Source organism: Podarcis pityusensis, assembly GCF_964106645.2.
Source record: "Podarcis pityusensis genome assembly, chromosome: 3".
NCBI lineage: Eukaryota > Metazoa > Chordata > Lepidosauria > Squamata > Lacertidae > Podarcis > Podarcis pityusensis.
Window position 1 is genome coordinate 55,127,490 of NC_138026.1, and position 14,930 is coordinate 55,142,419.

The 14,930-nt window shown below is 38.0% G+C and overlaps 1 protein-coding gene across 5 annotated transcripts in view; it reads right to left on the minus strand.

Annotated features, from left to right (window-relative positions):
- The window catches only part of TBC1D32 (TBC1 domain family member 32), a 69,608-nt gene that overhangs the window by 40,514 nt on the left and 14,164 nt on the right, over positions 1–14,930 (minus strand). For 4 of the 5 annotated variants that reach the window (XR_013984342.1, XM_080999504.1, XM_080999506.1 and 1 more), the window contains 13 exons: positions 14,845–14,906; positions 14,010–14,145; positions 12,351–12,410; positions 11,894–11,993; positions 11,406–11,543; positions 9,990–10,079; positions 9,567–9,709; positions 8,628–8,758; positions 6,986–7,187; positions 5,542–5,624; positions 1,949–2,008; positions 465–603; positions 78–165 (listed from right to left, as the gene is read on the minus strand). Coding sequence is in view for 4 of the 5 variants with exons in the window: in XM_080999504.1 (XP_080855630.1) it covers positions 78–165; positions 465–603; positions 1,949–2,008; positions 5,542–5,624; positions 6,986–7,187; positions 8,628–8,758; positions 9,567–9,709; positions 9,990–10,079; positions 11,406–11,543; positions 11,894–11,993; positions 12,351–12,410; positions 14,010–14,145; positions 14,845–14,906 (1,432 nt within the window). In the remaining variant the exon portion in view is untranslated. The remainder of the gene's footprint in view (positions 1–77; positions 166–464; positions 604–1,948; positions 2,009–5,541; positions 5,625–6,985; positions 7,188–8,627; positions 8,759–9,566; positions 9,710–9,989; positions 10,080–11,405; positions 11,544–11,893; positions 11,994–12,350; positions 12,411–14,009; positions 14,146–14,844; positions 14,907–14,930) is intronic. The other variant, XM_080999505.1, reaches the window with a different exon arrangement.

A 14,930-nucleotide genomic window follows, 5' to 3' on the forward strand; every position in this document is an offset into this window, starting at 1 on the left:
TGCTCTCCGGGAATTGGGATTAGGATTGCAGCCTTAATTACCAAGATTTATTCATGATAATCTATACAAAAAGTTACCTGAACTCTGTAGAGCTACAGCACCTGCAGCTGTTGCAGCTACTTGCGATACAATTGCTCCATAGCCAAACTTTTCAAATCCACAGACCTAGCACAAACAAATTATAACAAACCATAAATTTCAAGGGCTCAAACACTTTAGATATACAGGAGGATCATGGCTTATACAAGATAAGAATAATGGTGCTTTTTATATACTGTTTGTTTTGGAACAAACAATTAATTCCATAATCAAATGTATCATTAACTAGCATTACCTAATTAACATTCTGATGCTATTATACCGCTTTAACAGAGAAAGGTTATGGCATAGGCAATAAAGACTGCTCTGGCAAACTAAGTGATGAAAATATTGTTTCATGTATGTGTGTGTGTGATTATACCTACTTGGAGGTTTTTTGTGAACCTGTTGAACATGAAAGTCACACACTCGTTTACTGTTCCTGTATTCTGCAGCAGCAAAAGCCCTTTAGGTGTAGCTGCAAAATTTAGCAAGTCATCCAACAGTGTCTCTTCCAGTACAATACTGGAAAAAAGCAAATAGATAAAAACTAAATTAAAGTACCCACAAACAAACAGCAACAACAACCAAGTAATCTCTCCCTCAATGAGGTAATGATTTGCATAAAAGGCTCATTTGTTATAGCAAAGACATAGACTGGTCTACCAGTATATAATTTCTGTTAGAAAAAAATGTTTCCATTCAATATTGCTTACACTACTCAATTTACCATCTGGGTGCAATTAATTCATTTAGGAAAGCAGCTGTATATCTGTGCTTGTTCTACCTACGCGACAGCTGTCTCCCCCTGAAGGTCTAAAGCCCTTCTCTTGGATCTAATAGGTTTGTCTGCTAACTCTTCTGACACATTTCCCTCCAACAATGCTACCCTTTCACGATATACAAAAGAGGCTGAGAGTAAAGCAAGAGTTTAACTCTATTACTCTTTTGATTATTTGCTTAAGTTTCTGCTACCTGACAAAGAGAGAAACAAAATAGGTAGTAAGGCAGCAAGCCATAATGGTGATAATGCCAACTCAGTGAATTGCACATACAAGCAAACTCTTCCCTCAGCAGGCAAGGATCCACAAGTTGCACCTATTGTTACTGACCATAGGATGGTGCTAGCTGTGCTCACGGTACCCAATCCCTAGTTCTTAAGTTGCTTTCCGGATCATATATATGCATGCTTACCTACTGACAGTTCAACAGAATTTACTCCTAAGCATGCATATAATTGTATTCTAAGGTCCAGTGCCAATGTAATGTGAACCTGCTACAAACTCAGGTCTGCAAATTTGGCAGCCTGAAGAATACCAACTCCCTTCCCACCCCCTTGCTTTCCTTTGTTGCCTTAATTACATTTTAATATCATTTATTGCTGCATTCAGATGATCGAATCTTGAGTAACCAGCAGGCAGGCCCTTTGCTCCCCCTTCATGTGAACATAGAAGCAAGCCAGGAAGCAATAGTTAACAATAACTTCTATTACTTTCCCATTACTTTCAGTAATTAATGGATTCCAAATGAGCCAAAACCTAAAGCTTACTTACACTTGCTTTTCAGAACCTGGCTTCCTTAAAAGCCATTAATCAAACTTCCTGATTCTGATGTAACATGAAGCTCTGTTTAACTACAGCTTCTCAGCTTGTTCGTTTACTTCTGCAAAGGAGCAACATGTGGATACATGAAGCTTGTGAATATCTTCACTCATTAAGCTGTGGTTCGATTATCTGAACGTGGCCAGTTACATAAAATGCATACCTCATCCTTCAGTATTACAAATCATGTAAAACAATTAAACACAAAAATCACATACAATGCAACAGAAACAATAGAACAGTAAAATCATAGAAGTCATATGCCTAACCTGAAATTGTGGGGGTACATTGAGAAGGGCACCTGAAGATGATCTTGGCGTACAAAAAATCTGTGGGAGAAGGCAGTCCTAATATTACACCTGCTCCAACACTAACCCTAGTTAATGCTAACCAGGTTCCTTCTTAATACAGTTTTTAGCAAATCTATGTGATATTCTGGTAAGTCTAGCTAACACTACCCATGATTAGCATTTGTACAGATGTAACAGAAAAGTGTTATTAAGGGTGACAAGGAGAGAAAAACAGGTGATATCTGTGTTGGAGTGGGATGCGGCATTGGAATGCCTGTTCCCAAGGCTGGTTTTTAGTAGGCAAACCATAGTTTGCAGCAAACAAGCATTGCACCAGAAAGGGATCTACTATTAACCCAAACTTTGTTCACCACTCTGAAAGGACTGGAAAGAAGAAAACACTAGAGCAACATAATCATCCAATGAGAAGAGAACATACAGAGACCCCCCCCCCTAGAATACCCATCTCTAAAACTGAATTCTTCACTGTGGAAAAACTCTTATAGAAAGTGAAATCTGAAATATAGAGTACCTCTAATATTGATACAGGTATCCAAAAGCTACCTATATTCAGTGAGACACACACACATTTTGAGGCTACTAATGTACAAATTTCTTATATATCAGTACAGTCATGGGAAAAAGAATGTGCGGTTTTACATATGGAATTCTGTGGTTTTACATATGGAGACATAACAACAATAATCTGTTCCTTAGCAGATTTTAAAATTAGGTAAATACAACCTCAGATGAACAATAACAAATGACATATTACACCATGTCAAGTTTTATTTAACAGAAATAAAGCCAAAATGGAGAAAACATGTGTGAAAGACTAAGTACACCATTACTGCATTCATAGGAATTAAGAGGCCAAGTAGCAGACAGATGCTGCTAATCAAATGTGCTTGCTTAAGTGATCATCAGTAAGTGTGCCCACCTCTATAAAAGCCAAAGTTTTAGCAGTTTTCTGGTCTGGAGCATTCAGGTGTGTTTTAACAAAATGCCAAGGAGGAAATACGGCACAGTGCTCTTAGAGAAGCAAGTGCTGCTGCCCATGAAACTGGGAAGGGTTCTAAGGCCATCTCCAACCAATTTTAAGTCCATCATTCTACAGTGAGAAAGATTATTCAAAAGTGGAAAACATAACACTCAAGACAGGTGCAATCTTCCCAGGAGTGGATGTCTTAGCAAATTCATCCCAAGATCAGACCGTGCAGTGCTCAAATTGCAAAACCCCCAAGAATTACATCTCAGGCCCTATGGGCCTCAGCTAGCACATTAAATGTTAAAGTTCATATACAATTAGAAAAAGATGGAACAAGTATGGTTTGCTGGGAAGGGTTGCCAGGAAAAAGTCTCTTCCCTCTAAAAAGAACATGGCAGAACAGATTAGTTCAGTTGCATCTTAACAAACCACAAGATTTCTGGAACAATGTTCTTTGGACAGACAAGACCAAAGTGGAGATGTTTTGCCATAATGCACAGTGCCACGTTTAGCAAAAACTGAACACAGCATATCAGCACAAACACCTCACACCGTCAAGCATGGTGATGGAAGGGTGATGATTTGGGCTTATTTTGCAGCTACAAGACTTGGGGAACTTGCGGTCATTGAGTCAACCATGAACTCCTCTGTATACTAAAGTATTCTACAGTCAAATGTGAGGCCATCTGCCTGACAGCTGAAGCTTGGTTGAAATTGGGTCATGCAACAGGACAAGGATCCCAAGCACACCAGCAAATCTACAACAGAATGGCTGAAAAAGAATAGAATGAATGGCCCAGTCAAAGTCCAGACCTCAATACAATTGAAATGCGCTGCGGGACCTTAAGAGAGCTGTGCATCAACAAATGCCAGCAAACCTCAATGAACTGAAGCAACGTTGTAGAGAAGAGCAGGCCAAAATTCCTCCACAATGATGTGAGAGACTGATAAAGTCCTACAGAAAAGGATTCATTCATGTTATTGCTGCTAAAGGTGGTTCTACAAGCAATTGAATCATAAGGTGTATTTAGTTTTTCACACATAGCTTTTCCATTTTCATTTTATTTCTGTTAAATAAATCAGGACACAGTGTCATATGCCATTTGCTATTGTTCATCTGAGGTTGCATTTACATAATTTTAAGTCCTGCTAAGGAACAGATGATTGCTATTATGTCTTCATATGTAAAGCCACAGAATTCAAAGAGGGTGCACTTTCTTTTTTCCCATGACTGTATGTTTTAGGTATGTTATGTATTGTCACATGAAAGCTGATATATCAATTATGTTTTAATCAAAACTTTAAAAATGTCACTTCAAAAGCTATTAAACATGATTTTATATTATACAGTGCTTACTTTTTAAAAATGCATTTATATGCTGCTAGATTTTTTTTCTATCGAATTATCATTGTAAGCAACATATTTTTAAAAATAAAGTGATTGCTGTCTTATAGTCTGACAGTAAAATGACTCACTTCATTTTATAAATAGTCAGTGGATGCTGACATTACAAAAAAGAAAAATGCCTGTTGAAAATGATTTAAACCAATTGTAATTAATATATACCCATAAACTGTGATGTCTTCATTGCCTTGGCCAATACATCTTGCATGGAAAAATGACAGCTTATAAAAGCTAAACAGAATTTATAGCCTGTTTCAATTTGCATGTTACATGTCATCATTATGAAAAAATAATATGCCAGATTCCCATTTCTAGGAATATAGACTTAGGGAACAAGTGATTGAAAATAAAGAGTATGAAGCACTGTATTGACACATGGAATTCAGAAGTTCTTAAAATGCAGAAATCACATAAATAATAATTATCTCTACAATAGTAACATTCAGCGGTGAAAGCTGATAGCTACTCACACCCAAAGAAGAGGAAAGATGTTCATATTCAGGAGAATTATATGCTATGCAGAAGTAGAAAAAATGGGGGGGGGGCTAAAAGTAGACACATTTGCACCCCAACCACTAAAACTGCATCTCATGTACCATATGCCTCCCTCACCCAGGTCCTTTCCCATGTGAGGCTTGCATGACAGATGTCAAAAAGCCACTGTGAAGATTCCTTTCTGAATGTGTTAAGAATCGAAAACAAAGGAGCAAGAAAAGCAACAATAATATTAGTAAACAAAACAGGGATGGGGGCAGATGAAAAAGAGGAAGCAGATGTAGCTGACAGGAACAGTAAGACTGAAAATATGGAGGGCTGATGAAGGCAGAAATGACAACATACTGGACAGCTGAAAAGCAAATGAGAGGGGAGGGGTGGAAATCATAGCAGAAAAATGGGGAAACTGCAGGACAAGTGACAGAGGAAACAGAAATCAAAGAGAAGAAATGGGAGAAACAATAGGGAGTGAGGAAGACAGAGCAAGCAAAGGGAAAGCGAAGCAAGAGGCTGTGCGAGCCACTAAACTGTATTTTATTTTCCCATGCAGAACTTTGCTGTTGACTCTGCCTGGTAACAGCATTACAGCTTTATCAGAAAGATTTCCCATTTTTAAATGTTACCTAACCCCCATGTTGCAGCTTTGAGGACTTTTCTGAGCAGGTAACCCAAACTAGTACTTACAAGCTCTGTGATTCTTGACTTGCTGATGATACACAATCTGCCCCCGCAACAGGCGTTGGAATTCTCTCCGAAAGCAAACTAGTCTATCAGAAATGAAAAGCAAATTACATAAATTTACTGTTAGCAACAGTGGCAAATCTAAATTATGATAGCTAACAACATAGTATGATAAGGCTATTTGATTAAGCATCAGAAATATCTTAAGGGCAGACATATCTGCAGATTGTTGGAGGGCCTTTCTCTGAGTGCCTACCATCATTTTGGACCCCAGCGGTGACATTACTGCAGTTATCAGTCAACACTGCTTGGCCATTGTTGGTGGGGGTGCTGCAATGGGTGTGGTAATGACAATGCTGTTTCTGCTGTCTGATAAACCCACTTGTGTGCAGGGGTGATGGTGGGTGCCTAGTTTCCCAGACCATTATAGCACCACTGCCAGATATGCCTGTTAAAGAAACCTGCCAGCTACCTGCTTCCAAGGGTGCTTTACCCAATTGCAGCAACACTGCAATGCACCAGAGAGCCAAATGGATGCTTGGATCCTTCACCACTTACATTAATAACCTAATAATAAATCCTGATACCACCAGATAAACTAGCTTGCAAATGTGCAAGGTGAGAAGCAACAGCTGCTGCAGCAGCAACCACCCGTGTGATAGTGGGGCGCTGGGCACTGACCAACTTATGGGCATCATGAAGTTACTTGGTGAATGTTTCTAATGTAACTCTTGGAACCAAAAGCAATGCATGCAAGAAATGCAGCACTGGACTTTTCATGACTAATGAAGATTAACAAACAGATCTACTTGCCAACTTTAAAAAACATTTCAAGCTCCCAACATCTATTCAAGCCTATTTCACATATAATATAAATTAGAATGTACACATCTGTATACTATACTGGCAATATTTTCCACAGCCTGAGAGGACAAGATTTGCTTATTTTTTAACTACAGCAGTACCTCGGGTTAAGAACTTAATTCGTTCTGGAGGTCCGTTCTTAACTTGAAACTGTTCTTAACCTGAGGTACAACTTTAGCTAATGGGGCCTCCCGCTGCCACTGCACGATTTCTGTCCTCATCCTGAAGCAAAGTTCTTAACCCGAGGTACTATTTCTGGGTTAGCGGAGTCTGTAACCTGAAGCGTCTACAGGCTGAAGTGTCTGTAACACGAGGTACCACTGTACACGTGCACAGTGTTGGGATCCAAGAGAAATTGCTACTCCCCCTCCCTCTTTGCTATGCTTGTTACAAAGAGGGGAAAACTAATAATCATCTTTGGGATATTATAATGTTAAGGTGCCACTTCCATGATAAAATCTGTACTACATTACATTTTCATCATAAAAAGTACCCTTTGGGAACAGATGCACACACAAGCAAACATAAACATCCTTTGCATAACTTCTATACATATACTTTGTATAAACAAGGACAGGACTACCTTTTTCCAAGCCTCAGAAATAGATCCATGTAAATGGTAAGGTAGCAACACCTCTAAGCCTTCGCAAGTACTATACATCTGGTGGCATACAAAGATGAAAGCACCTTTGAGCACTGGCAACATCTCAGACCCAGAAAGAACAGAAATGTCTTCATCAAGAAGCTTCTTTGTAAACTGAACAATAGTATGTGCACCCCTAAGGCTACAAAGAATGAAACATTTCAAAAAACAATGTTTTATTGATTCGGCAGAATTATGATGAAATAAAGCTTTTCAGTTAGTAATTGAAATGTTAATCCTTCTTCTGCTTATACAATATGCTGAGACTTGGCCTAAAGAAAGACTTACTGCCTATCATCTTCCCACGTAAGATGGGAACAAACATGAGCAAAACAAAATAGGAAGGCTTCTCTCCCCCTTCCACAGAGATCACCTATAAAACTGCTTTATTCTTAGTGAAGCTACACATCCACCATGTTTTTGAGCAGCATGACTTGGCATGACTGTTTCTTAACAAATAAGCAACAGCAAGACCCAATCCATATTGAAACCATATTGTTGTATAACTCTCTGTATAACATCTATATAACTCTCTACACCACCACCTTCCCACCCAATTCATTTGGATCGTGGTCATAATGCAGATCGGTCCCTTTGCCATAGCTGCTCTTTGTTAAGAAAGTGATATTGCATTTGCAAGTTTTTCCTTTTTACATTCTTTTTTTTTTTTTTTTAAGAACTCCATTAGTTTTACATATGATTTATATCAACCCACAGGACATAATCAATGATACCAGGTGCTAAATAGGTATGATCTCAACTATTTAGAAATGTCTGTGTTCATTTCTAAGACAGAGCAACCTGGCTCAGGGAAGGTGTATGAAGGCATTTATACTGCTGTGAAAGTGGTGATGTATTCTGAGAAGCACACAATTTTCATATCTCCACATTTCCCAGGATAGCAGAAACACATCTTCAATTTAATTGGGAATATGTTCCTTTAACTATTTCATCTTACATGCCACCTTCCCCAGAATGCTCTGGAGACTGAAGCATTCCACTTTGATTGTTGATTAACCACAGTTTATGATACATCCAAATCATAAACTGTAGTTAAGTCTTAGCTACTACTGCAGCAAGCCAACCTCATTAATCCAAGGTTTGCCACTGAATTCAATAAACAGTAAACATTAGTTAATTCTACATTTGTCTGGGTTCAGACACAATGTTTAATTGCGGTTAGTTTAAAACAGAAATGAAACCTTCTGATATCCTCTTATGGAGAGCAGGTAGGTGAGAGTACACAAGCCTGAGGTTTGTTGACGTAACAAGAAATCATAGTTTATCATTACAACCAAATGCAGTAATACTTTAAGCCAAGAAACAAAAGCATGACTAATGAGAAATAACATGAAAATTACAGTGTACGGACCATTCAGGTATTGAATGCAGACTGTTTTCTACAGGTGTGGGAGCTATCTCCTTAGGTACATTTGCATAAACAACAAAACATGCAAGATGTTTATTTTATAATTCAAATCATGGAAGCTTCTCTCAAGACTTATATACAACTAATTAGATATGAGAGACAAGAACTTATTTCATAACACTGTTTTTGTTCTTTTAAAACACATTCTCTTACCTACCACCCTCCATGGCAGAGGGTTTCTCTCCTCCATAGAGAAGGAGTGAAAGACCATCGTCTGCAGCAGCAATCCTTGCCAAAATATCGGCTATATGTATTAGAGTTGTTTCAGGAGAATTTAGATGCACCTGCACATACATTTAAAAAACTCTGAAGATTAATGTTTTATAGAGACTTTTGTCTACAAACCTTGTATAACTAAAGGCAAATTAATGTAACAAGACTGAGGAATTCTTACATTATAATCCAGCTTATGTCAATGGAGCTTTGATTTTTTGATTTTTTTTTAACAATACAGTTGTAAATGATACTGCTGATTTGTATTTAGCTAAAAGTAGCTGTGAGAATAAATCTAAATGTTAACTGACAAACAAGAACAGAAGAATCCAAAGTCCCTTCAAAACGAATTAACATTTATTTCAAATATAAAATAGAAACAGATGGGGCTAACTTCCAAAATAGACTAGCATGCCAATTCCACATTCCTTCTCTTACTGAAACAAGGATGGAAACCTATGACTCTCCAGATGTCAATAGACTATAATTCTCAATATCCCTTATGATAGAAGTTGGAATCCAACAATGGAGGGTTATAGGTTAGCTGCCCTTGACTTACATGAAATGCAGCTTTCTTCATAATCTTCCCTGTCTCCTTTCCCCACAAATCCCAAGCTCCATTTTTAACTTTGTCTCTTGTAATTCATTACAGCTTAGCCCAGGCAACAATATGTTTTATTTCACTGTGGTGTGCACAGCTGTATTGAAACAGATACAGACACAATGTCCCCAATGCAATTCTCACTATTTTGCAATGCACATCTCCATTCACTAGTTATATGCAAAACCACATTGTGACTGACAATTAAATGGATCACAGCCATTACATTTTTCTACATTAAGTTTTATTCATGTTTATTTGAAGGAAATACAACCAACCTCTGTTCCATTCAGTAAATAATGTATTGGCTGAAGAAGTGCTTCTATCACTGTATTAGTATATAGACATTCAGTTGCACATTCTTTTCTCTCACAAAGAATTCCGAGCACATCAGTAATAAGGCCTGCTGGAGAATAATTGCCTGACAAATAAAAAGAGACTTGTTTCAAAATAGTAAAGAACAACAGAGTGAGCAACACAATCAGATAAAGGAAAAGAAGCAAGTGATATTTCTTCCCTCTTGCCAAGCCCACCACTTCAAATACCCATCAGATGTGAAGAGTCATTCAGTTTTCACTTTAAATATGATGTCATGGTGTCTACAGACACAGAAATGATTAAGAAATATGGAAGTGAACAAACCTTTATTCACAAAGAAGAAAATTAAAGAATAACAGAGCAAATATAAAGGGCAATGTTACCTGAATGCACTGTAAGAGTCTTTGGGCAATTTGGGGCGCAATAGATAAGACGAGTAAACATTACGACAAGGTCTGTCAAGGACATCAAATCTACAAAAATGAGAATGGGGGAAATAACTTCATGTTACTTATAATTTAATTAGGAACAACAAACGAATACCTGAATACAAATTTAAGTTAAATTGCTGTAGCTTTTCTTCCATTTCCAACTGCTTCACAGACAGAAACCATTTAATTTAATTTATTACTGGTAGAGCTATTCCAGCAATGTCAAATAAACGGTTGGGTTCATGTTTTCCTTCCTGGAAAATAATGTAATCAAACTTTTTTTGTAACAGCCACAGGCCAAGGAGGACAGATGGAAGAATATTTAGATAATTGTGCAAGATGATAATGTGTACTTCTTCATAGCCATAAACCAACCTGCCTTGGAAAAACCATAAGTCAGCGCTGCATGAATAAGTACAAGTGAGCCCCAGGCACTTGTCCTCACCCTCCTCTTCCAGTACAACAGCAGGAGGTGGAAAATACGACAATTGCGGGTTAAACGACCTAGTTTTGTTACATCCCACCTAGGGAAACTGATTAATTTAAACTATGCCATGTTTGGAGAATCATAAACTATCATTCGATGTTGTCTTATTACAACTAACTATAGTTTAAACTAACCAGAATTCCAGTTCCATTGATGTCAGTTCTCTTACTGAGCCATGATAACTTCCCCAAAGGAAGAAAGGTATTCCAATGAAATGCAATTCTGTCTCGCGTGCCTGTCATTGTCTCCAGCAAAGAACTCAAAAGCTGTATTCTAATTTCCCCATTTTTCCACAGGTACACGCAATAGAGATGTCCATGCAAATTTGTGAACTGGCACACTAGCAGATCTGGTAACTTCCCTTCACTCCCAAGGTTTGGACATAACAATAAACACCAGTTAGTTGAAAACAGAAAACACATGCTTCCTTGAATCCACCTCTGGAAAGATGGGTTGAAGAGAATAAAAGTGCAGGAACCGAAGGTTGTTTACACTGCACTAAGCTATGGTTTAGCATTATGTCCAAATCGAGTCACTATGTTAGTTTTGATAAACATCTCAGCTTCGCCACTGTTGCAGAAAACAACAAAGTTTTGTTATAAATAGGTTTTAAAAAATCCAGATAAAAATAGTGAGACAGGAGTTTATGTGGGATACTTCTATATAGAACAGCATGGGATAATACACCAGGCACTCCAATAACTGTCCTGCTTACATAATTTACGCCACATAATTTACACCCTGTTGTACAATCTCTTTTGGATACCTATAAGCCCTCTCCCACAAACAACAAACCAAAGCTGAAAAAGCATTAGAAAAATGGCCCTAATAGAACACACTGTCATGTTTCTATGCTTCTATGTTCTTTAACACGCACTTACCTTTTCTGTTTTTCAGCTGAATAGGAAACAGTCTTCTGCCTTGTTTATATATCAACAATCTTCCTAAGAGGCTCAGGGAATGAACAAAATATATATACTGCAATTCTTTTCCAGTGTAAAAATTCTTCTGTTTATTACCTTGAAAGAGAAGGCAGTTCACGTCAATAAATCTGTGCTGTCTCTTGCTTCATTCTTGTATACTAGAGTCCAAGCAATCACTGCTATCATGGGCAATAATGTATTTATAAAGAAAACTGCCAAGATCACAAAAAATGCAACCACCAATAAAAATTGGATTTGCCATTTCTAGGTGGGAGGGAAGCCTCACACAGTTGAAATGTTATTTAGAAATTCTGAGATAGAACATATTCTGAACATTTGTCATAAAAAGCACTACTGGAACACTGCTACATATTTTATTAAAATGTAAGCAAAAAAGAAGACGTCAAATAAATATATATTATTCAGCATATGGAAAAAATACTTACCATTATGCAATGTGGAGAAAGAATTAAACCTGCCTGTTTTATCAACCACTGATTCACAAGTTTCAAGATAGGAAACACACTGCTCAACAGATGCAATAATCTGACGAATAAAACAACAAGGTATAACAAAATTCACAGGAAATGCCTATTGCACAATTCCCTTTATTAATGAAGATTCACTTCACTCACATCATTAGCAAATTTGCATTTGACCCTTTTCACATGAATTTTGAGTTGGTAGAAGTATATACAGGCAGTAGTGTAAATTATAAAGTCTCTGCAGAACATCATATTTAGAATGTGAAACTGAACTTCCTAAATGGCCATATTGATAAACAAAAATCAATTAAGGAGTATGTAATATCTTAAGATATGTCTTGGTTCAGTTGTAATTGATATGTACTTTGTTCCTTGTATTGATAAGAAAGGATATTGACTGATGAAAAAACAGACTTACCAAAGATTTGTATTTTTTTTCAAGTAGCCTTAGCACCACTGTTCTGCTATAATATGCATGCTAAAATGACAAAACATACATACATTACACTTAAAGCACTGAGTAAAAAATGATTCAATTATTTTTCAACTAATTACAAGATCAAAATTGCACAATAAGTTCTGAAGTTAAAAGTAAAGGGACCCCTGACCATTAGGTCCAGTCGTGACTGACTCTGGGGTTGCGGTGCTCATCTCACTTTATTGGCCGAGGGAGCCGGCGTACAGCTTCCGGGTCATGTGGCCAGCACGACTAAGCCGCTCCTGGCGAAGCAGAGCAGCGCACGGAAACGCCGTTTACCTTCCCACCGGAGTGGTACCTATTTATCTACTTGCACTTTGACGTGCTTTCGAACTGCTAGGTTGGCAAGAACAGGGACCAAGCAACGGGAGCTCACCCCGTCGCAGGGATTCGAACCACCGACCTTCTGATCTGCAAGTCCTAGGCTCTGTGGTTTAACCCACAGCGCCTAGTCCATGTTAGTATATATTGGGTTGGAGATAGGTGTGTAGAGAAGCAAATAAGTGCTTTGTATTTACTGGAAAACATAGTTCAAATTGTCTGTAAACCTACAGCACTATTTTAATTTCATTTTGACTACTGCCTGTTGACACCAAGGACAATTCTACCCATACTCTACAGCAGGGGTGGATGTTGCTGGATTTCAGTTCTCATTAGCCCCAGCCAGCATGGCCAATGGTCAGGGGTAGTGGAAGTTTCAGTCCAACATATGGAGAGCCCCCAGTTCACCATCCACGCTCTACAGCATGGGTAGGCAAACTAAGGCCCGGGGGCCGGATCCGGCCCAAGCACCTTCTAAATCCAGCCTACAGACGGTCTGGGAATCAGCGTGTTTTTACATGAGTAGAATGTGTCCTTTTATTTAAAATGCACCTCTGGGTTATTTGTGGGGCCTGCCTGGTGTTTTTACATGAGCAGAATGTGTGCTTTTATTTAAAATGCATCTGTGTTTTATTTGCGGGGAATAGGAATTTTTTGTTGTTTTTCCCCCAAAATATAGTCTGGCCCCCCACAAGGTCTGAGGGACAGTGGACCTGCCCCCTGCTGAAAAAGTTTGCTGACCCCTGCTCTACAGCCTTCTAAAACAAGGGGACGTTCCACATGTGTAATAGATTAAGTCATCTATTTCTTAAGCACAGTCCAGACACCATGCCTCCAAGATGCATTTCCACTGTAGGGATCATGCAATTAATTTGCTTATGGTGGGATTTAGTGTTACATCCATCATGTGCTAGCAGAGTGCTATAGTATTCCTGCAGTGCGAGTTTTTTTGGGTTTTTAAAATACAAGTAGTCCTCCTCCTGCCATGTTCTTAACCTGGTTTGGTTTAGTTTGAAATGTTACTGTGGGTTGCATTCTATCCTGGTGAGCCCATATCATTCCCAATAAGCCAGATGAAGGAGAAACCTGCAACCTTCCGTGCAATTCCTCAGAAATTGCAACTTATCTCATCTATTGCATTACACCGACACATTCAATATCAACCTCTTGAAGAAAAGGACTAAGAGGATTATTAGCTCAAGGCATTATCAACAAAGCAATAACCTTGAAGGACTAACAGAAGAAGCTGCAATCAGCAAAATACATACATTTGCTTACCATCCATTTTTTAAACCAAACAGCCTTGAGATCCACTAGAGCCAAAAAGTACACGGGATCCAAAGAAACAGGGTGGCTTGACTCACGCTTTGCTGACAAAAGTGACAGGGTACTCTCCATTATTTCTTCCATGTACCTAAATATGTTATAAAGAACGAGCTGTTAAATAAAATCCCAATGTTCATACTGATGCCCTTTGTATTTAGACTCTCCATCATTCAAAAAAGGAATTTGAAAAGGGAAAGAAATCAGATGCATTTTAATATTTTCTACTTTACTGTGAATATGATTTTTTAAAGTCAAGAAATTGTATGTACTATTTATTTTTTTTGTATACACCAAAAGAAAGTCACCTTCAAAAGGAGATTAAGAAAGTTACAATGAGCAATATTGTGAGTATGTTTACTGGGGTACTGTGAATACATTTTTGAGTTAAACTGCAATAATAATTTAGAGTATGCAGAACACCATTCTCCATGCTTAAATATTGTGAAGACCAGCTGAAAGGGGAAAGTGATTGTGATCCTAAATCACCAAACAGGAAACAGAAGTGTCACCTGTAGAATCCAAATCAGGAAACCAGTAACTGGCATAGATTAAATAGCACAAAGAGAATAGTTGGTTTGAGGAGTTTTAAGTCAAGGAACTTTGTCCTCATAGACACAGATTGACTTATGACAGCAAGCAATGGAACCAAGAAACTTCACTATCAAAAGACAGATGAGTAGCAGTAGTAATTTCATGTTTCATAAATCACTGATTTTAGAAATTTAGCACAAAGAAATTGCAACAGGCAAATGAAAACTAAGGAAACAATTTGATAATTGTGACATACTTTTCTGGATGACGAATCCAAAAAGATGGTACTTCCCTCTGGTACTCATTTAGCAGACGTATCTATGAATAAAAGAAAAACAGCTT